General features: G+C 44.7%; 4 protein-coding genes across 9 annotated transcripts in view; 2 read left to right on the top strand and 2 right to left on the bottom strand.

Annotated features, from left to right (window-relative positions):
- epn1a (epsin 1a) overlaps window positions 1-12,314 on the top strand; it is a 13,279-nt gene extending 965 nt beyond the window's left edge. The window contains exons 2-12 of one of the 3 annotated variants that reach the window (XM_080005658.1): window positions 2,368-2,469; window positions 2,781-2,939; window positions 3,996-4,124; window positions 4,510-4,630; window positions 4,834-5,000; window positions 5,529-5,600; window positions 6,465-6,548; window positions 7,910-8,195; window positions 8,787-8,951; window positions 9,328-9,570; window positions 9,815-12,314. In XM_080005658.1, the coding sequence (XP_079861784.1) occupies window positions 2,401-2,469; window positions 2,781-2,939; window positions 3,996-4,124; window positions 4,510-4,630; window positions 4,834-5,000; window positions 5,529-5,600; window positions 6,465-6,548; window positions 7,910-8,195; window positions 8,787-8,951; window positions 9,328-9,570; window positions 9,815-10,287 (1,968 nt within the window). In that variant the 5' untranslated portion in view covers window positions 2,368-2,400 and the 3' untranslated portion in view covers window positions 10,288-12,314. The remainder of the gene's footprint in view (window positions 1-2,367; window positions 2,470-2,780; window positions 2,940-3,995; window positions 4,125-4,509; window positions 4,631-4,833; window positions 5,001-5,528; window positions 5,601-6,464; window positions 6,549-7,909; window positions 8,196-8,786; window positions 8,952-9,327; window positions 9,571-9,814) is intronic. The other 2 variants (XM_080005659.1, XM_080005660.1) reach the window with 2 other exon arrangements.
- A 133-nt stretch (window positions 12,315-12,447) lies between these two features.
- foxj2 (forkhead box J2) lies at window positions 12,448-16,857 on the bottom strand. 2 transcript variants are annotated; one of them, XM_080005662.1, is made up of 10 exons: window positions 16,593-16,857; window positions 15,940-16,303; window positions 15,769-15,843; window positions 15,592-15,687; window positions 15,342-15,497; window positions 14,752-15,211; window positions 14,519-14,653; window positions 13,483-13,584; window positions 13,030-13,350; window positions 12,448-12,856 (listed from the first exon to the last, which is right to left on the bottom strand). In XM_080005662.1, exons 2-10 carry the CDS (start codon window positions 16,270-16,272, stop codon window positions 12,744-12,746), a joined length of 1,791 nt encoding a protein of 596 aa, XP_079861788.1. In that variant the 5' UTR covers window positions 16,273-16,303; window positions 16,593-16,857; the 3' UTR covers window positions 12,448-12,743. The 2 variants fall into 2 exon arrangements, with proteins under 2 accessions (XP_079861788.1, XP_079861787.1); XM_080005661.1 differs by having other exon boundaries at window positions 13,030-13,584.
- Window positions 16,858-17,220: 363 nt separating this feature from the next.
- Window positions 17,221-19,566, bottom strand: isoc2 (isochorismatase domain containing 2). 3 transcript variants are annotated; one of them, XM_080005683.1, is made up of 7 exons: window positions 19,528-19,566; window positions 19,283-19,367; window positions 18,866-18,990; window positions 18,577-18,789; window positions 18,309-18,379; window positions 18,099-18,216; window positions 17,221-17,927 (listed from the first exon to the last, which is right to left on the bottom strand). In XM_080005683.1, coding segments are annotated over exons 2-7 (594 nt in total). In that variant the 5' UTR covers window positions 19,284-19,367; window positions 19,528-19,566; the 3' UTR covers window positions 17,221-17,861. The 3 variants fall into 3 exon arrangements, with proteins under 3 accessions (XP_079861809.1, XP_079861811.1, XP_079861810.1); XM_080005685.1 differs by having other exon boundaries at window positions 19,546-19,565; XM_080005684.1 differs by having other exon boundaries at window positions 19,483-19,540.
- A 145-nt stretch (window positions 19,567-19,711) lies between these two features.
- Window positions 19,712-22,630, top strand: atg12 (ATG12 autophagy related 12 homolog). Its single transcript, XM_080005689.1, has 4 exons — window positions 19,712-19,835; window positions 20,699-20,835; window positions 20,961-21,023; window positions 22,379-22,630. Exons 1-4 carry the CDS (start codon window positions 19,730-19,732, stop codon window positions 22,436-22,438), a joined length of 366 nt encoding a protein of 121 aa, XP_079861815.1. The 5' UTR covers window positions 19,712-19,729; the 3' UTR covers window positions 22,439-22,630.

The following is a 22,630-nucleotide window of genomic DNA, read 5'->3' as shown; positions in this document are numbered from 1 at the left end:
GGGTGAATGACGTCACGGTTTTACGACAGTCTGAACCGCAAAGTGAGCTTTTGTTATTGTTGTTGTTGTTGTTGTTCTTATAGCTGCCTGAGGTATCTTGCGATCTTAAGAGGTTAGGACAGCTCTCGACCTCACCCAAATCCTGCTGGAGATGGGAGTGGTTTCCTGGTTAAGACGGTTGATGGGGGAAAAAAAAACAAAAACAAAAAAACATTTTTACCCTCAAGCCTATAAGTTGGACCAAATCTGCGGTGTCCTCTTGGGTAAGTTAGGACTGATTTTCTCGATGAAATGCTGGCCCAGATCCTCTCACACGGCTAGCTGCATATTTGTGACAACCTCGCCAAGTTAAACTAATGTTTGTTTGCCATTACTCTATCAATCAGTTAATGTCTTAAATGACAAACTCTATGGTGTTAACCTGCTTGTCACAAAACTCTTGCCGATCTTAACAACATATTGTGTACATTACTGCTTAGTTAAGACCGTTGATACACCAGTTTCCCTGCACCGATGGTCTAGCTTCAAATATGACACAACAGCTGTGTGTGACGACATTACCGTCGGGTGTTTGTAAACCACTGGGCGTGGAGACCCTTGTTCACCGTGACTGTCTGGTGGGAGTAAGAGGACTACGTTTAGACCCAGTAGTTTTTCTTCCCCACATATAAATCAAAAGCTGGACTGCTGTTTTATTTATTTATTTAACCGTAGTCTCGTTGAGTTTCAATGTCTCTTTTTCAAGAGGTCAAAAAGGCCCAACCTGGTGATTAACCTCAACCACCGTTTACATTGTTCTGACCTTAGCATTGTATTGGCCATTTCAAAGTGTGTGTGGCCCTCTTATCAAGTATTATCAGATGGCTTTGAGGGGGGTTACTAAAATACTTATTGCCTCTAAGATTAGCCAATGGAATGACGAATTTCTGAGTAGTGAAGTGTATGTTTGAATACAGAATTCATCTTGAGGTGTTCCGGAGGTGATCCTCGGATGTGAGGGACCAACAAAGCGTGAGGCTAATTTGAATTGTTCCTTCTAAATGATTTTGCAATGAGTAGTCGTCGGCGTTCAAAATACATGGAGCTCCAGCATGAACCTTATCACCACAGAGAGAGGATGAGCTGTTGTGTTTGAACTTTGGTACGGTGTTTCAGGAATTACTAACTGACTTTTGGAATGGTGATCACCCTATATTAGGCTATGCGGTTTATGCAATCATTAGTCCTACAGGTAATGTTTAACATATTTTAATTGTATCAAGTCCATTTAGTGTTTTTAAATGTTGTACTGAACCCACCCTATGTTTTTATATTCAAATATTCTTTCTCACATTAACGTTTTTAGCATGCAGAAATCTATTGAAAATATACTTATATATTCAGTTATTTTTCTTACTCTGTTAATTATTTTTTATTGTCTGAGATTCTTCCATGAGGAAATGTGTTGAAGAGTTTTGTGCCAAACATTTTCTGGTTGTCAGTAGTTTGTGTGAGTTACAATTGTATGTTATTTGTCTATAAAACCAACCAACTAACAGGTTTTAGTGTGTTTAGTTTACAGTTTATACTCTGCCCATTGATTAATAGTTATTGCTCAGGGTATTTGCTGCCTTTTTTGTTTTATACCTTTGAAACTTTCTGAATGGGCACATATAATTTCACAGCGTCATTGCTAATTTGACAGTATCAGTTAAACCAAAGAGAGTTATCTTACATGGTGTGTCATTGTTTCAGCCATGGGTTTATCAGCTATAGTTAAAGTGATTTCTTTGCGCAGTGACACTCTGTCATTATTTCCGTTGCTGTTAGTCAACTCTTAAGATGTGATCTAACTTCCTTCAGTTGTGTCATTTTGATTTACTATTTGGTTATTGAGCATGTTTTCACTCAACAGTTTTTTCTGCATCTGAAACTGTAATTTTGGGACCCAATGTTGCCAAGGGAAGAAGCAGGAAGTCTGAGACAGAGCGCTTGGTGAACGGGTGGCAATGGCGGAAGAGAAACCAAAAGATATCACAAAAAGAGACCCATATCTTATGGTGTTCTTGTGTAACAGGTGTGCATGACACACATTAACACCGATAAGTCAATGCCTGTTGAGCTTGATTTCCAGTATATCCCCCATTTTACACCCTGATAATAGTTACCAAGGTTTGTTTTTGTTGAACTCTCAGTTGTTCCTTCCTCTAACCATCAAGGCTGTTCCACATCTTCAACTGCTGTTTTTTGTTCTAGCCCGTTGTACCTATCTTTAGTAAACATAAAGTACTCATATCTTCATTAGTAGTACTGTTGTTGTTGTTGTTGGGCTGTTGCTCTTTGTTTTATCTACAACGTATTGTTTTATCACCCTTCTTTGCTGTTCAGATATCGGCGGAACTTGACAGCCAGACGGTTGCCATGTCGACCTCATCGCTACGGCGACAAGTAAAGAACATTGTCCACAACTATTCAGATGCTGAAATCAAGGTTATTCCTTCCACATATCTGCTTTTCTTTCCCCCCCTCCTCACAGCGTTTATTACTTGTTTACTCGCAGAGCTGAAACCCTGTAGCTTCTCCCCTAATGTTTCTGTAGAAGACACACCATCACTTGCACATTCTGTTCATTTGATCATGTTGTTATTCATCATTATGGTTCTCGGCTTGTGTCCTCATCAATGCAGTTTATTCTCCCCCTCCCACCCTCATTACGTATAAATCTACGGGACACCGTGTCATGGGTCGGTGCTTTTTGTTGAGGCTAACTGAGGTACATTCCCTACTTTGTTACTATCCAGGTTAGAGAGGCAACTTCAAACGACCCATGGGGCCCCAGCAGCTCTCTCATGTCAGAGATCGCAGATCTCACCTACAATGTGGTGGCCTTTTCTGAAATCATGAGCATGGTGTGGAAACGGCTCAATGACCATGGCAAGAACTGGAGACATGTGTATAAGGTAGGCTTGAGCGATCGTGCAAAATTCTAATCGCAGATGATGGGGGGGCAGCGATCAACGATACGGGATTTTATCGGGGGGCGTGCACGCGGCGGGTTTGCGTGCGTATAGAACTCAATGTAATGTGGCAAATGCGGTCTCCTTGTTGCAGAATTTCTTATTTACAAGTGAAGTATTTTCACAAAAACATCCATTTTTTACTAAGTCCCATAGCAACGGAAAACAACAGGGAGACAGACGCTCAGGCTTTTTTGGAACAGTACAGAGTAAGGACTCGGACAGTCCCTTGACTCAATTGTGTTTAAAAAGAATTGTTTCATATATCTAGGAAACAAACAAAAATAAAGAGATCTAAATTAAAGAGGCAGGCATGGGAGCTGGCGCGCACCGCTGTCTGGGGGAGAAACAAAAAACTCCACTCCAATTCTCTGAGTTAGGTTTATTTATTTTTTTATTTTCCATACAAGTAAGAAACTTAGGAAACAAAATAAAGCAAAATCTTTCTCTATGAGATTATATTGTGTGTTGCTATGTTATTATCGCAAGATTTGCATATTGAGCGATATACACACAGCAGAGGTCAGATCACGGGGCCCCCCGACAGGCAGTCTCCTCCCAGTGATCAGCGCTCCACTGCGATCCCTAGAACCGTAGCTGGGGATCCGTGTGCCTTTTTTTTTTTTTTTTTTTGAGCACCTGCCCCTTTTAAAGTTTCTGTATGGGACTGTAGAGGGGAAGTGAGATCCGGAGTAGTTTCTCAACAGCGCTGAGCGGAGAGGGTGAGCGCTTCCCCCGTCCATCTCTCTGCTCCAGTTTCAGAACACAGTAAAATGCATGTACACAGTTTAAATTATCTGATTCCCCCCCCCCCCATCCAAACATCGTCGATCGGCGATTTAATCATATATCAGCCCAAGCCTGATATAAGGTGATTGTGTGAATGGAACAGAGAGAATGTGTTAGCGTCTTTATTGCCTGAACAGTTGAATGTTTACTTTCCCAACATAAATCTAATTTTTCACTTTTTTTTTACTGATTTGTTTTTCCTTGGATCAGGCTATGACTCTTATGGAGTACCTGATCAAAACCGGTTCAGAGCGGGTTGCCCATCAGTGCCGGGAGAACATCTACGCAGTCCAGACCTTGAAAGACTTCCAATACATAGACAGAGATGGCAAAGACCAGGTAATTAAAAAAAAAAAACCCTGCATCCACACCCACAAAAACATACACAGGTTTATGTACTGACCACTTACTTGGAATGCAAACACATCGTCAAGCTTGCCACTCGTTGCATTCAAGGTCATTTTACAATGTCTTTCCTTCCTGTTGCGTAAACCTAGTGACTAGCTAGCAACATTTTTACAGAATGGTAAAAGTAGAGACTGGTGGTGTGATGAACATTTAAATAATACGAGGATTATAATAAACCTGTTTTATTTATTTTATTTTGTTCCCGGAATATATTTAATTATCTCCCTTTAACATAAACAAAACATTAATTTACTAAATGAAGATCCACTTTTGCTGTTGGTCCTTTGCAATGCATGCTCGTATGGAACTTTTCCAGGGAGTAAATGTACGAGAGAAAGCCAAACAGCTGGTGACGCTGCTTAAAGATGAAGATAGACTAAGAGAGGAAAGAATCCATGCCCTTAAAACCAAAGAGAAGATGGCACAGACCTCCAGTGGTGAGAGAACTTTTTTTTTTTTTTTTTTTTTTTTTCCCCCCCCCAAACCAATGATAGAGTTCTGAAGCATTCAGAACAAAGTAAAGGCCATTTTTCAAGCTGACTCTAGCACCAAGCTGGCTCCCAGAAGCTCAGGGGAGGGGAACCAATACTTGCGTCTTTATTGCACTTGATGGACTCACATTGTTGTACATTTGTCTTAGCCTCCTCAGCCTCCTCAGCTCCTTCAGCGCCTGGCCTTGGGGGCAGCCTATCATTAGGCTCCCACTCTGGTAGCGCAGACCCTGAACAAGCCTGGCCACAGAGCTCTGGAGAGGAGGACCTGCAGCTCCAGCTGGCATTGGCCATGAGCAAAGAGGAGGCGGAGCAGGTAACACAAAGCTTATCAGAGGAAGGCAGAGCCTGGTCGTAGCTGTCCTTGCTACGGAATATGGCAGTGGTATAAGATTTTTTATTTATTTTTTGTCGCGACCATTACTTGGTATTTATTTGTCACAATATCCGTGTGTATATTCACAATTCCATGTTAAGAATCCAGCTGAGGTTCACCACATGAGCTAGAAAGAAAAACTTATACACCCCCTCCCCAAAATGTTTGGGACCTCACATTCTGAGAAATTGTGGTCTAATTGTCTTATCATGAATTTAGACTACGATCAATAGCTCAATTTCATGACTGTGCCATAACCTTAAACGATGACATAATAAATTTGATCGCCCAGTCCTGTAAAATAGCGATGATAATCCAGGACAGCACTGAAATTATAACAAAGTCAATTTTTGTGGTTTTTACCCATTGCAGCAATTCTCTGTGCACACAGAGCATCATGATAGATTATCATTCGATACATTTCACACTCAGTTTTGCTCTCACCATTTGACCCCTGACCTCCCCCAGACTAGCATGGCCCCTCTGGAGGACGCAGAGCTCCGCTATGCACTCACACTCAGCAAGGAGATTCACCAAAAGGTCAGGGGTTTAGGGTCTGGTCAGCTGACCGGCCAACGAGCCTATCCTCTGTCAGCGTCTATCAAACAATCAAAACAATGAAACTTTTCTCCTATTTGTCATGGTTCCTGTCTTCAAGAAGAAACCTTACTTTGCCTTCAATGACTCTTGGTAATAAAACAATAATTTGATTTTCTTCAATTGTAATAATATGCAGTTTGTTGCACATTGGAGATGCAGCCTCCCCAACATATTTAATGAGATGTGTTAAAAGCAGCATAAAGGAACATAAAACCTTTTAATTACCCAAAAGATTAACAATCACATTAATTTTGAAAATTGTGCATGTCATCATACTGGACTAAATTTACTCAAGCAAAACGCAAAGCAATATGTTCTTTTTACCTTGCGTTTACCCTGAATGCATGGCTGAAATCAAGACTCCCTTACACTCACTTATTGCTTTAACCGATCTACACTGTCTTGGAAGCCCGAATGTTTAGAGCAGAAAGCCTAGAAAGAAAACCTATTTAAAGTGTGTTATTATTGTTGTTTGTATCTGTACATAAGCCTTTTTATTTAATAAGTTATATGCTGCCCTAGTGTAAGATTAAACTAGAAAGACTTTTTTTAGATTTTGGAGATGAAACCTGGATTACAGCTTATCATTCCCCTCCACCTTCACCTCAAGTCATCATGGGGACAGGTTCAGATTCAGGTAGTGCTCCTTAGCATAATGATTAATGTTGTTCTAGTATGCTGGAATAAGGTCTTCCCTTTCCATCGGCATTGGTTCAGAGTGATTACATCTATGTCGCTGCGGTGCCTTCAAGAATGCAAACTTTGGGGTTACTGACGTCAGAGCTATGTCTGGGTGATTGGCAGGAGGAGCGACTGCGCAGAGGTGACGACCTGAGACTGAAGATGGCCATCGAGGAGAGCAAGAGGGAGAAGCCTAAACCAGAGGAGGTGTGTGTTGAATGTGCCTGTTTGCCACAGTGGACGCACACTCTTTAGGAAGTACCGCTCTTTACCTCTCTCGCTCTCCTGGCATTACCTGCTCTAGTGGCGTCTGTCACCTGTGTGTATGTTTACGTGCCTGATGGATATGTGTCTCCTAAAACAGCCTTTCTCAGCCATTTGGCTGCAGCCCACTACTGGTCCACTATTGGCGAACCTGGCCACAAATGAAACCAGTGGGCCGTAGGGGGCTGCAGCCAGTGTACCTAATGCTGTAAATAGATCTACTGTTTTCAATCTGTTTGAAAACAATATTCATATCTACACATAAGAATATAAATGATAACTTTGGCCCTATGACTCTTAGAGTAATTACACGCAATCAATTCAAAAGTAGGAACTGTCAATAAAGGGGCCGAAAATCTCCTTCGGCTTCAATTCATTTTCAAGTAGAGGCAAGCGGCAAAGGCAGACGGGGCAAGCGGTTGAGGACACAGACTCCGTGAAACAGTTTTTCAGAAAGCCCCTAAAATTGTACAGAACTACGATCCAGATTACAGGCAAAGGGTGGATTTGCCATTGGATTTGAGATAACGCTGTACCAAAAGCCCAGTGCCTGGAGTATGGACTGCTGGTTTTATGCCTAGGAAATGATTTATTCCTAATTTTCTAAATAATTCAAAGATTTTGATGGTATATCCAAATTTAAGTAAAGAAATCCAATATTCTTTTACCTATTTTCCAGTTCTTAAAGGTCAAACGTTACTTGTTTAATATAGGGTAACATTATAAGTTAAAAGCGCAACACGTTGATACTTGTGTGTTGAGCCTTTTTTAGGACCATAGTCATACCGTAAAAATTAAGTTCCAGCCTTTTAATTATTCAATACACATTTTGCCCCTGACCATTTTCCTTGGTTCACATTTTTGTTGAAGCAATGGCACTTCTGCCTTTTCAAGTGGAAGTAACAAATACAAAATTAATCAAATAACTTTGATAATAATTTAACGAATTAAAATCTGAGCTATGAACAGGAAAATGTCCAGGTAATGTGAAATTTGTGTGCTGGCTAGTAAACAGGCTAAAGCTCGCTCTGACACCAGCATGGTCCTTCAACCCACTGGGAATAAGAATAGATGGAAAAGGCTGAGACCTAATGGAAGGTCTCGCGCTACTACATCCAAGGCCTCCATTACTTTGAGCTCACTCTGAATTATTTTGCTTTGTGTTGGCAGGTTATACTTTGCCTGCTCATTTGGTGGACACTGTCTTTTCACACTTGTGTTTCCTCCTCTTTAAAGTTGTCTGGTTCGTTCACGTTCTCCTCAACATAGCGGTGTGTTGTAATTGACAATGCCGTCCTGTCCAGAGTGCTCTCATGGAGCTGAGTGCTGTGGACCCCTGGGGTGCTTCTGCAGCTGTCGCCTCAGTGGGCTCTGCAGGCCCCTCTCCACCACCTACAGTCCCCGCTCCCCCCCCTGCCTCGGGGCCTTGGGGCGCAGCACCCCCAAATCCGTGGGGGGCAGCCTCCCCTACATCTCCCCCGATCGCAGACCCCTGGGGTGGGGCGACCCCACCCACACCAGCTCCCTCTGCTGACCCGTGGGGCGAAACCTCCAACAGAGTGAACAACGTAGATCCCTGGGCGTCTTCTGGTGAGTGGCTCCGTCACTGCTCCGGTGTCGGTCGTACGGTAACGTTCACATTGCCGGGAATGAAACGTGTCCGAAGGGAACCGTGTCTGAAAGCCTGCTGTCAGTCATGCCCCATTTCATGTCGCCACCATCTGCTCCCCGGAATGGTTTGTTTCATTTTTGTAACGTCTCCATGGGTCAGCCCTATTCATCCATTATAAGGCTTTCAGTTTATGAAAAGGAAAGCAAGCAAGGATTTCTTTATCCTTTTGTTTCTACTCAGGGTTTACTGTGGCTACGGCCCGCCAAGCCTGTCTCCCCTCATGCGCTTTATTTGTATGGATTAGCTTGTTCTCCACACTACCTATACTTTAGATCCACTGGCAGGGGGGCCCTAGCTAGGTGTAAAGTGAGAAAGTTTCCAGCTACAGAACGCCTGCTTCCACGTAACTGAAGCTGTCAAGGCTGTCTCCAGTAAATTAGAGGTCATGGAGAGAACGCCCCTGTGGAGACCCGGTCCGGCTTCCTTTTCCCTGTGTGTTGTGAACGGTACATGTAATTTGTCATGTTAACCCTTCCCTCCCCTCCCTTGCATCTCCTTCCCGATTGTAGCTGTGACCCCCCCAAGTGCTGATCCTTGGGCCTCCCCAGTGCTCCCCAGCAATTCCTCTTCGGGGGGGCCAGTAGACCCTTGGGCAGGGGGAGGTGCTTTCCCTACCTCTGACCTTAACTCTTCTGACAACTGGAGTGTCACCGCCAATCACACTAATGGCACAGGTATATTCACACATAGACATGCATAGACCCACAAATAACACTGAGGTGCCGGCGCACTTTGGGGGTTATTCATTGTTCACACATAATTAAATGTTTTTCCATGTGCATGAACAGTTGTGTTCTCCGACATTTCATCCCCCCCCCCCCCCCGTGTGTGTGTGTGTGTGTGTGTGTGTGTGTGTGTGTGTGTGTGTGTGTGTGTGTGTGTGTGTGTGTGTGTGTGTGTGTGTGTGTGTGTGTGTGTGTGTGTGTGTGTGTGTGTGTGAGAGAGAGATATTGCTGGTATGTGTTGTATATATTGCAGTGCTCGTGTGTCCCTCTTCTCCCTTCTATTGTTTTCCCCCACGATTAATCCCCTCTCACACCGCCCTCCCAGGAGAGTTGGAACGACGAGGCTCCCCAGCAGCTGGTTGTGACAGCACGGGCTCTCCGGTTCCCTTTGACCTCTCCACTCTCGGTACTTCACTTCCTGTCCGGAAGACTCCCGAGTCCTTCCTCGGCCCCAACGCGTCACTGGTGGACCTCGACTCCCTGGTGTCATCTAAACCCAAGCCAAAACAGCCACTTCCTCCCTCCATCAATTCTTCTTCAACTCATAACCCTTTCCTCCAGAGCACAGGTACAGAATACAGAGGAGGCTGACAGCCATTTTGTGGTTGTCTCCAAAAAGAATCTACCTTCAGCATTTGACAATTACCATAGTACCATAAACGTACTCGCTGTTGTTGATTTAGACCACTGTACCTTTCAGATGATTGATAAATAGATATGATATAATACATTTGTATGATTTTTACCTGGAAAAATAAATATTTTTAAGGGTATTTCTGAATTATTGGCTCACTGCCCTCCTCCTCCCACAGGCTCATCTCCTGCCCCTGGCATGGCAGTTACCCCGGGCAGTACCATTTCAAGTCGGGGTGTTTCACCAACACCTTCAGCTTCCTCAAACCCATTTGGTGTCGCTGCCCCTATGGCCTCAATCTCACCTCAGCCGTCGTCGCTGGGCCTGAGTGGTCTTCGTACAAGCCCTGTGCCACCCAACCCCATGCTGGGCATGATGCCCTCGGCGATGAGCATGGGGCCCATGGCTGTAGGAATGGGGGGTCCTGGAATGGGCCTCGGCATGATGCAGTCCAACCCCATGAGCATGCCCTACGGGGGGCTCTCGCCCATGGCGCCCCCAGGCTCGGCCCTTTTTATGGGTCCCGGAGGGGCGGCGCCTCCTCAATTAATTTTGGGGGGTCCCACTGGAACAGGAGGCGGGATGGGGGCAGGGGGGTCGGTAGGAGGCGGAGGAACGACAGGAGCAAGCACCAACCCCTTTCTCCTTTGAGGAAGTTTCACTACAGCTCCCCTGGCCCATTTTCACCTCCCCGTCTTTACCTTGTTCCCCCCCTGAAACCCATTTGTCCTCTTTCAACACAAACAATTTATCTGTCCAAAAAGAAATGGGTGTACATCTCTATATTTAAAGAAAAATTTAAAATCAAATTTTATATAATTTCTTTCCTTAAAAAAAGCATCACATTTTCTGCTCAAAAGAATCGTTTTTTTTCTCTGCACACTTTATTTGAGTCCCTTTAATTTCTGAGTGGGTTTTCATAGGTGGGAAATAGACATCTATTTATTTTGTTATAATTCTGTTCTAGTTCATTTTGTTATGGTTGTTCCAGTCCTGTTTCAGATCAACTGGTGTTGAAGGCCTGAAGAGTAGTTTCACTCTGTTTTGTAATATTACTGCACTGAGAGGAGTAGGGGAAGTGGGGACATAGCCACTGAAAAAGCCGAACAACACACCGAACTTCCCCTTCTGTCCCTCTGTTATGAAAAGAAACACTGATATGAAAGATGCGCATGAAGGATGATTTTTATAATGAACACTTGACTGAGATCTGGGCTCGTATTTATCAAGCGTCAAGGAGTAAAAACAATTCCTACCTCAGAGTAGGAGATAAAAGTTATGAAATATTGTTGTCTTTTTGTAGTCTTTTATTCGTGTATGTGGCCTCACCTGATTGGTCTATGATCATGATATGTTGCCATCTATGACACCTGCAACTCCAACCAGCAATTTGCAAAAATGCATTTAAAAAAGTTTTTTTTTGGATTACATCCCATTGAGCGATGGGGAAATTAATGAATCTTTGTATCTATACATATATAGATATCTATATATCGGCACTATAAAAAAGTTTAAAAGTTCTGAGAACTTTGTTTCTGCAGAAAGTGTACAGTATCTTAGATGGTATAATCACTCCCTGTACACGATCTCACAAGAATGATCCAGCGACGTTTTTATGCGCTTTACAGTCAGTTAACTTAAGGAGGTCATCTGGATAGAGTTGGACTCATTTCCGTGCACGATTTTGTGTGTGCCATGAGGCAACCATTACTAAGTGTCAAAGAACATGCACCCTAGTATGAAGTTTTTATTTATAATAATAATAAACTTTATTATAAAAGCTGCCTGTAGGCCATCTGCTGGGAACTCTTAATGGGTTAGGACTGCTCTTGACCTCTTAAATCAAAAAATGCTTTTACTCCTACACCTATAGGTAGGACCAAATTTGCATTACTGAGAATTTTAGGCAGTTAGTCTCTGAGACGCTTTATAAATACGGGCTCTGGGCTGTAAAAAAATAAATAACATTTCAGGCACAAAATGGGCGAATCGTTCAACTATTTTACTTTTAATTTAATGTTGCATATAATTTATTTTGTCCAGTTTGGGGGAACAAATAAACAAGGAAAATTTACCAATATCATGGTTAAATCAAAAGCCTTTGTTTTTAATAGTAGAGATTAAAAGAAAGCCCCGGCATTTCTGATCCGATGGGGGGAGATTGAATGTGTATCAATACGTCTCCGTTTTTCTTATCCGACACTCAAAAAACATCATCCACAATGTCGTTTTTGTTTCATTTTGCAATTTCAAATGAGGAATTGTATGGGTCACACATTTCTCTGCCAATGTTTCTCTGCCACCTGTTTGTATCAATCAGAAGCATTATTTTCTTTCCCCCTGACTTCAAATGGGATTCCTGGTGCACAGACCTCCAAGAGCACGACTGTCCTTGCATTTCATCCCTCTTTCCTGCAGGGAGGGGGAGCTACGGATGCTTCTTAAAAACATAAAAAGACAATTTAAACAAATGAAAGGAAAAAAAACAACAGGGACTTGGTGACATGCTCCATGCTGTTCTTTTAATTTAGTTTGAATTTATTGTTTTATATCAAGAAAAAGAAAATATTTTATTGGGTAAGGTTAAACTTTGTGTGGTGTTAACTGTTCAGAAAAAAAAACTGTTCAAAAAGTAAAATGAAAAAAGAAATTTATGAAATAAAAAACACAAACATGTGTGTTTGCCTTGTTTAATGCTAGGTATTTTCCTTAAGTCAGCTCCCATGTGGGCGTTTAGTCGCCCAGTGTGTCATTCATCTAGATATAATATATTTAAAATATATCCAGAGCCCCTTCCGGTGGCGATAATACCTTTGCTCTCAATTTGTTTTGGTTGGCAGTGACATAAACATAAACATAAACATAATACCTATGAAACAGGAATGCTCTCCCAGCCCCAAGACAAAGCTGCAAAGATGAAACATGAGAGAAAATCTATCAATTTAGTCTTACATTACAGTATACACTGGACACCAAACTTGGCTGCGGAGTCACTTAAAAAACGCACAATATGGAGGAGGCAGCTGCTGCATGGATTTCTTTGTGGGCGAGGCTGGTTCTTTTCAGATCTGTGTCATGTTACAAAGTGCGCTCACAGATGGCGAGGGTCAAACAATTAAGGAATCCCAGTCAAAGTCGTCCTGAATCTCTTCACTATTGCTGTGGAGGTTCTTCAGTGGAGGACGTTGTCTCGGTGCCATGGGTTGAGGTTGGACACCAGCTGAGGAAGAGCGCAGAGATTTTTGTTCATCAATCGATCCTAATTATGACCATACTAACCATATGGAATCGAGCCTAAAATAATTAATGGTCCACAATCGGCAAGCACAGTAGTACCCCTGTGTTGCCTGTTTGTGGATTTGGATAGAGCCACCACAAATCCTCAGGCCTTACCAGTGTTGGTGGCGGGCTGTGTGAGCTGGGGCCTCTGCAGGACCCTCCTGGGGGGCTGCGTTCCGTTGAAAGGAGGGACCAGGAGGTACGGAAGGGGCAACGGATGGGTGAGGCTGGCCAAGGTGGGCGGGGGATTGGTGTTGAAGGGTGGTACTTGTATGGAGGGGAGCCCGCCGAGGGCCAATGGCGAGTTGTTTCCAGAAGAACCAATCATGCCCTTCTGAGCGAAGAAGCGGTTCAGCGAGTCGCAGAGAGAGGTGAAGAGAGCCGGGTCCAGGGTCCAGTCGCCCAGCTCGGCTTGTCGCATGCTCTCCAGCAGGTCTGGAAGCAGAAGGAACTTTGATAAAGCGGCCAGAGGAAGCATCGGGCCTCCGCCTGAACAGTAGCAAATGTATGTAAGATATGAAGACAGGGTAAGCGGGAGAACAGGAAGCGGTGGGTGGAAGCACAGACCTGGGTGGCTTGAGAGATCTATATTGGCCCAGTCCAGACTGCTGGCGATGCGGAAGCTTTCTTTGAGGGAGTCTGTGTTGCTGAACCAGTCGGCTGGCAGCACTACCACAGGAGCAAGGCAGGTACAGTAATGAGACATTGATGTTGCTGTCGTCACTGGGTATCATTTGAAAAAATATATTGATCCTGGTTCCTTGATAACATACTACTTTCTTCCATGCTTTCCTTTCATACTAGAAATACTGAGTTAAGGGTCATATACTACTTTATAGTAAATATGTCAATTCCTACATTGCAACCCCTTATAATAAAAACAAAATGACTCTTGATGTTCAGTTCATATACAGTTCTGTGGGTAAATTGTTAGTGTCCGTCAGTGCATCATCCTGTCTGTGTCGTCTTGTTAACGGAAAAGCGGTTTATCTTTCAGAGTGGAGGATGTGGATAGCATCTGAAGAATTTTTTTTTTTTTTTTTTTTTTTTTTTTTTTAAACCGATTACAGCCGCTGGTCCAGATAACAGGAGCAATCGAATTCTACCGGCCCATCATCAACTCGCTTAGATTTCTGTGATCTCCAATTCTAAATCGACAGAAACGGCTGGAGAAGTGGTGCCTGGGCAAACTGTCGGCCAAGTCGGTTTTCACTCAAGAAGCTGGATGTGAATCAGTCAGCCCTCGGTGCATGGCGTTAGTATCGATCCTCAGTTTAACAGCTTCGTATTTCTGTCTCAGCAACACATACCTCAAGTCATCCATTTTACACTTTACCCTCAAATACTAAGAGGTCCCTTAACAGTTCTGTTGCTAAATGACTGAGAAGAGTTAAGCACACAAAAACTGGCTACTACACCTGAAGTTCCCCTTTGGGAAAATGAAGCTGAATAGATCGACTACTGTGGTATAACAATTTGACGTCAAAAATTCAATAGTAACGATGCATTAAATTAAATATTATAAAAGGATCACATTTCGATACCCAGCACTTATTGTCACTGAAAGCCATACATTTCAATTGATACTCGATATGAGACTCACCATACTGAGGGGGACGCTCCATTTCAGAGTGGGGGGCTCCCAGTGCGGGCGCCGGGTAGGGAGACAACGGCAGGATGGTGGGAGTGTGCAGCGGAGTGATATCGTGGCCGGGCACCGCCAAGGCAGCAGCATCAGCTGGAGAAAATAAAGGATTTAATAAAAATAAAAATAAAATAATACGACTTCAACGAGAGGATGGAGGACACGTGCACTAACGGACAGAAGGCACTTACATTGGGAGCCCCCTCGTCCACGCATGCTCTTGGCGAGAGACTTGAAGGACACACACAGGTCCGGAAAGCTCAGCTCGTCGAATGTGAAGCGGAGAGGGAGGTCGGAGGAGTGGGACGAGACGGGGGGTGCAGCGGAAAGAGGATGAGCGACAGAGACAGCGGGGACCGGCTGAGAGGAGCCCGATAAACCGGACATCGTCATAGGCATGGGGGCCGAGTGGAAAAGGACGGAAAAGGTGGACCCGGGCGCCGCCGCCGTGTTAGAGGGTAAAGACTGGGTGTCCACGGAGAGAAAGGAGGAAGGCAGAGGAGGGACGGAGACGCCGGCCACGGAGAGGGAGGGAGCATGGGCGGTGCAGATGGAGAGGCAGGTCTGATGCTGAGGAGGGAAAGAACAGGTGGAGGAGATGGGAGGCGCGGCCACGCGTGATGTGTCGTGGACGGTGGGAATGTAGGCTCGCTGCAATAAAAAAAAAAAACAACAACAAAAAAAACAACCTGAAGTGAATCATATCGAGACAGAATTTAGTCGGGAAAACGCTTTCACAAGCTTCTCATTTTCAGGTTTGGAAGAATGGAGACAGTGCTACCTTGCAGGGATGGGGCGAGAGGGAGGGTTGCCGAGGTGTGTTTTCGCGGATCCCTCCGGGAGGCGGCGGTTTCAGGGGCTGGTTGTCCACGTGGGAGACGTGTGGAGACGGCGGCTCTAGGGACGACGTTCCTTGTGTCGCAGGCACGTCGGGAACCTGAAGGACAGAATCCCGATTAAAAAAAAAAAAAAAGAAAAGGTGGACTTTTTAAGGTTGTCTAACGTTAAATGGCCGAGGGATTCGGACGTACGCTGCTCCTCTCCCGATCGTTTTCTTCTGGATACGGACGTTTGGGCATCCTCGCTTGGCCTAGCGCCGAGGGTCCGTCCATTGTCCAGTAGGAACCCTGCAAATGCACAGGGTGCTCCGTTTTAGAATCCCATCCATCCACAAAGCATATTCCAAATGAATAGAATAAGATTTTCACCTTGCCGGGGTCACTCTGTGGCCGAGGAACCTTTCTGAAGCATTTATTAAGAGACAGGTTGTGTCGGATGGAGTTCTGTCAAAAGGCAAATAACACACAATGATATTATGCATACATATTGAACACAGTTATCATGTAATTACTAAAGTATTCGTGTACTGAGCGGGCTACCTTCCACCCGCGGCCGGCTCGGCTGTAGTAGGGGAAGGTGTCGCTGATCCAGGTGTAGATGTCGTTAAGACTCAGCTTCCTGTCCCGTGCAGATGCTATCGCCATGGCGATGAGGGTGGCGTAGCTGTGCGGGGGCTTCCCTTTGGAGTTAGAGGGCGATGGGGCCGGGACGGAGAGTATGAAGTCTCCTCTCTCCCTCCCCCTGTCTCTCCTCTTGTCCTGCTCACCTCCTCCTCCTCCTCCCCCTCTCTCCTTTCCCGAGCGAAGGCTGCTGATCCCCAGCTGAGGCAGCCAGTCGATGCTGGTCAGACTGGAGTCCAGGTCGGACGACATTCTCTCTCTCTCTCTCTCTCTGTCAGGGAACCTGGAAGGGGGGGAAAGGAGACAGCACCGTGTGCGCGGGGCTGTTTTGGCTTGGATTCGGTCTGGGGAAGCAGTAACGTGCTACACCGTCTGCTCCCCTTTGCCGGAGTTGCAGCCAGGATCAGTTACAAAACAGAAAACTAAAACCAAAGAAGCCTGTACTACACTGGAAACACTCCCCTCACAAGACAAGAGGAAGCATGACTCTACCAGTCTGCGTACGTGCAGATTACACAATGAATTGATTGATTCAACTATGCTGAGAAATTCTGAGGAGTTAGGACTCTTACCTTTTTTTAGAACGACTCAAGGCCCCGAGGCCTCAGACAGTGTGAATATTTGATGTCATCCGATGTGCATGTATGTGTCAACTTTCTGCCGCTCTTTTCAGCCCCCCTAAGTTCTCCAACCTTTTTAGATGTCTTCCCCCCTCGGGCTGTGAATTCGTGCCGGGCCTCGTCGCATCTTCGCAGATTTCCTGGAAATTAGTTTTCACTTTGAAGAAAACAAACAAGAGAAAAGCTACGGAGCCCGCTTCCCCCTTTCTCTGCCTCCTTCTCTCCAACCCCTCCCTTACTGCCTGTCCCAGGATGATGTCACACTCTCCTCCCTCTTCATGACATCAGTTCAAAACGCCCTCCCCCTCTGTCAGCTCCAACTTTTTTGTTTTTTTCCCCCCCCTCGCTTGAGGTTAAAGTTTTTCCAGTTTACACTATTCTTGAGTGTAGAATGCGTGGGAAAGCAACGACAACCAACACTGCACCAGCACAGTATAGAGCTGTGAAAAACTCTGCCTGTCAAATGTTCCGCATTAGACACTCAATGTTATTGATTAACTTAAACCTGACATTAGAAATACAATTTGACTGACAAAATGGATACACATTTAATTGATTTATTAAGGAAAGTCATGCCCTCTTGTCAAATTCTCGACATAATAACTGGTGACACCATCAGCAGAACTAAGCCGGTGCCTGCTGAAGCCGTTGCAAAGTCTCCGAACCGCTCAATTCATCTCCAGGGGTTCAGGTCTGGACTCATTCCACACATTCGATTTTCTTGTTCTTCCCCCATGCGGACACGGACGTGGATGTGTAGCTTTGTATTAATGTCTTGCTGCACCTCGGCTTCAAGGTGCAGCTGAGAGCATCTGAGCCGCTCCTGGGACCGCACTCCGACGGCCGGAGATCCTGGAAGTTGTTCCTGACATCTGTTGGAGACATTTTTCCCCAACTTCTCCCAACTCTTTGCTGATGAACTTAGTCAGTGTTTGGCATGTGCTGTTCTGTATTTACTATTTCCCCCTGACATCAACCTGTTGTGATTCAGTGACTTTTATGCAGTGTTTCTGTTATTTTGTCAACCCTCTGTATGTATGTGTATATAATATTTAAATTCTCATGTATAGGATGTTCAGGGCCTGTTGTATTAATTTTAAGAAGGAACCATGTGAGACATGACATGAAAATAAATTAATAATAGTGAGCAATAGTCTGCTTTAAAAGAGTGCCATCATTTTATTGCTTTTTGTGGACCCAGTGTGAGCAGTGTTGGACTTCCTACAAAGAGCTGAAGAAGGCAAGCAGGCCAGTGTCAGGAGAAGGGTGGGCCAACAGCTTTTGGATCTGCCAATAAACAAAAACTAAATTTAATAAGAGTGCTTATGAAAAGTAATCGTGGAAGAGCATCATCACCTTCACTTAAACACACCACAAAAAAAAAAGCAAGAATAGGAAAATAAAATTCACGTGTTTGTAGCGGTAAAGCAATAAAGACATGTTGGATGAGAAAAGCACCTCTTTAAAGTTGGGGTGTTTAGCGCCCTGGACCAGCTGCAGCAGAACTGCCTCTGTGGTGGTGAGGAAAGCCCCGCTCTGCTTTAGCCTGGACAGAGCAAACAGCCGGTCTGTGTGACTGCGGGGGAAGCACAAAGAGCCAAATTAAGCCTATCTCCGCCTTGATAAACATCTAGTCAGTAAAAGTATCATAGTATACAAGGCATCTACCTTCTGGATGACACTGCGTCTGCCACAATATGGACCTCCATCCCCCTCTCCAGCAGGTCAAAGGTCGTGCACTGGAAATCACACATTTAAAATATGCACATTAACCCAAAGTTGGCTTTAACCGTTGCTTGTAAAACCTTTGTGTGACACAGTTCTCGGGTCACCAAAGTTAGCGTGTCCATCGCATCTCTGTGAACGTATGGCACACAGGAGAGTGCAAAATGCCATTTCAGCAACTAAACTTTCTACTACAGCGTCGTGGTCTCACCGCAATACAGGCCTGTGCCTCTATTCCACACAGGATAGCCTGCTTGGGGTTGCCCAGGGCCTCCAGCTCCTTCTCCACCTCCTCCGTCAGCATGCTAAACCTGGTCTTGGCGTGTGCCTTCAGGTCTCCTGCACCGAGCTCTGGCACCGTGGGGCCCAAACCTTTAGGGTACTGCTCTGTGACGATGGGGGGGATGCCCAGCACACGGCTGGCCTGTGGGGGAAGACGAGTCGCAATTGTAATTTCAATACATTACAACGGCATTAAGGCTGACGTGCGTGCGACTTACCTGGAGCAATCTGGCCGCATTGCCGACGACGTTGGCGAACTGGAAGATATTAGGCCTGAATTTCTCCTGCATGTCACACAGCAACAGCACTGAGCCTTTAGTGGAGAGCCTTCCAATACCTGCCACTGGACGAGCATTATACAAAATAAATGCCTTTGAAACTCCGGTTCTTTAAAAAATGTTTAGTACGGATCAGTTACATAAGGTTGTTATTGTGGATTTAAAATAAAAACCAAAAAGGTGGTGACATGGCCACGTCACTGCTGTGTTGACATAGGACATAGGTCACTCTGGGAGGAGGGGACACGTTTTGCTTCCATAATTTGGGTTTGGGCTCTCGAAAACGAAAGCCGCAAAAGTGAACAATTTTCTCAAAGCTTATTAAACTTAGCTGAATAATCAGGGAAAGCAGCTCACTGTCGTTGAAAAGCGCTGGGATGTCCTCCGCGGGGAACAGTTTCAACTCCAACGGGTCAGGTCTGTCCCGGAGAGGCCACGCCCCCTAAAAGAAACCACTCCATTAGGATGCATGACGGGATTAGCGTTGCAAACACCGGCAATATGCCGACATTTTATCTGAATTCAAACTTTCTAACTCCAGTGCATATTACATTCACCCTAAAGCAAATTGCCGCACCACCCCGATAAGCTTAAAAACGCACCGCGGCGTTTCTCCCCACCCTTCCACTGGAGCCACAGCTTCCGTGGTAAGCCCCGCCTCAAATATCGCCTCAACCAATCAAACGAGTGCGGCTCGAACGCCGAAACACTTACTAGCCAATCGCCCGCCAGTACGCGCGTCCTACGCCAAGGTGGGCGGAGCGCGGCGGTGACGGGAGAGGAGCCACACGGGGACCGCTGACCATGGCCGACCACGCGGAGTCTCCCGCAGAATCCCCCAAAGACGAAGCCTCGGCTCCACACCCAACACCGCCCGACGACGCGGCCACGTCCGAGGAGAAGAAGAAAAGTACAGTGGTGTTTTTTTTTTCTCTTTTCAAACGAGTCATCGCGAATCAAACGCAATGTTGTTCACGCGGAGCGGTGCTAATGGCTAGAGCGCTGTATGCTAGTTCCGCGTGACGCTATGTCACCCAGTAGAATTGGCAAAAACAGTGAACTGCTGGATTTCCATTTCCATTTCGAAACATCTGGTCGAAGGTTTACGCTGTAGAATAGAGATCGACTTGGTCTGCGTCGTTGACACCTTACTGCGGAAAGCTACTGTTGTTTGTGTCATGACGTGGTCAAATTCACATCAACATTAGTTAATAACAATAACAATAACAATGACGATGATGATGATGATGGTGGTAATAACCCTTATTTGTATTGCACCTTTCCTACAATATGCAACTGGAAGTGCTTTACATGCATAAATAAGGCAACCAGATAGTGATAATGAAGAAAATAAAACAAACAGGAAGTTGCATTTAGCAAAATATATAAATGTTTTCCTCAGTTTCGGCTTTGACACCTGGAAGGATCACAGTTATTCCTTAGCGAATGATTTTCGATCGTTTTTGCTCTTTTGTTACTTGAACTACTCCAAGGCGTTCTCAAATAACTCTCACTATATTTTAGGGCCCTTTTCAATGGATTTTACAAGACGAATTAAATGTTAGTGCGCGAGTTAAAAGTTGCCCTCTTTTACAGTATTTCCATGGCCGGTGTGTGATCTACTGTGTTTGTGTGGTTGTGTGCTAAGCCGCAGCTTGGGAGCTTTGTGGAGTGTTCTGTTTAACATCAGGTTTCCCCTTCGCCCCGACACCCGTGTCCCGTGTGGATGCTGTAGCTGCAGATTTTAATGTCCACTCTTTGTGTTTTCTGCAGTCGACGTGCTCCTGAAGGCGGTTGGAGACACGCCCATCATGAAGACGAAGAAGTGGTCGGTGGAGAAAGGCAGGACTGTCCAGTCTCTCTCTCAGTTCATCGGTCGTTTCCTCAAGCTGGACGCCAACGAACAACTGGTGAGAGCTAAACTACAATCTCTCTGTGTGTGTGTCTGTGTGTGTCTGTGTGTGTGTGTGTGTGTGTTTTTTGTTTTTTTTTGGAAATGTGCTCTAAATATAACTGTTTCCTTTCTTTCTCTCAGTTTATATACGTCAACCAGTCTTTTGCTCCTTCACCCGATCAAGAAATTGGTGTCCTCTTTGAAGTGAGTACTTACAAGACACATGTGTTTTTAGACAAGTTAATGAAATTAAACTTTATATTAAAGTTACATGGGGTGACTTTTTGTGGTAAGGTATTGCCTTTTATTTGTTATGCCGTGGCAGCAGAGTCTGGCTGCTGCAACTAGAACTAGAAAAAGGGTGTGCTGTAAGTCCTCAAGGAACTCAACGAGCTGCTTTAAAACACACACATTGTTTAAAGAGGTTAACCATTGTTACAGACAAGGGGTGATCTAATAGACTGCTAAAAAAAAAAACCAAAACAACAAAAAGCAATTGAGACTGCAAACTAGTTATCCCTTTCAGAAACAGAAAGAAAAGAAACAGTCTTTAATCGTCACACGACACTCCACAACACATGCTTGCACACACACACACATGCACATGCTTGATGGTGGCCGGTGAAATGGCTCCTCTGCTTTTGACCCATCCTGGCTTGTCCTTCCTCCGGGGGCACAGCCAGGAGCAGTGGGCAGCATACGTGGACGCGCCCGGGGACCAGGTGATAAGTGTCCATCGCTGGTCAGACGATGATGGGTGCATGTTTTTGGTGGGGGTCCTTACTGACGTGAGGTGGAGGAAACCCCATGTGAACACGGGGAGAACATGCAAACTCCACACAGAAAGGCTCCTGTTTTGGAAGATAACCCGCCGGAGCACGGTGCCAACAGCGCCCCAGGCGGGAATCGAACCCAGGACCTTCTTGCTGTGAGGCAGCAGTGCAATGCACTGCGCCACCGTGCCACGGTGTAAATGCTGTAAATGTTTGAAAAAGCACAAGTTTATTTCAATAGTTGAAAAATCATCTCATTGTTATCTGAATTGGTCAAAATTCTGGTACGACTTGAAGTCATTGTGATGCTGTTTAAAACTCATTGAACAAGTCGTTTTCTTGCAATCAGTGGCTAATGTGGACATTTGACCAGCAGGGGGAGCAATAAGTGAGCGGATCAATATAATATAATCCTGTAGCGTAATGTTCTTTGCCATTAACACATAACGGCTCATCCTGAAATACAGGCTTGCAGTGGACTGTAGATTGTTCCCTTTTAGATATTGACATGTCATAAGGCCTCGCATCTGATAACGCAATACACTTTATAGTTCCTAGAACACGATCAGCACCAACAGACCTCGTGAGCTTCCGTCATAACAAGGTGATAATCATTAACTTTGGAGTTTAGAGGATTTCACACAACATCAGTGTTAGGGATGTGCAACCGAGCTCAACTTTTTTTATTGAATACCAACGGCTCACTGTTAATTATTATTTTTTTTTTCTGTTCCTTTTTCAAATATTAACTCACCATTGATCTCTTTCCCGTCTCATTTTTTCCAGTGTTTTGGCAGTGATGGCAAGTTGGTTCTGCACTACTGTAAATCCCAAGCCTGGGGTTAATGTTTTTTGTTGTTTTTTTTACTTTATTTGTTCATTCGCCCTTCTTCCTTTTACCGGACTTTAACATTACAGACATAACCTATTAACACACATATACAATATCTTTGCTTTTTTTGCATTCTTTTTTTTTTTCCTCTTGTGCTTGAACATTTTTTGTACATAACATTGTAAATAAATTGTTGTTACTATTTA

Source organism: Zeus faber, assembly GCF_960531495.2.
Source record: "Zeus faber genome assembly, chromosome: 8".
NCBI classification, from domain to species: Eukaryota; Metazoa; Chordata; class Actinopteri; order Zeiformes; family Zeidae; genus Zeus; species Zeus faber.
Note: the sequence above shows the minus strand (reverse complement) of the source record. Positions and strands in the feature narration are given on the sequence as shown.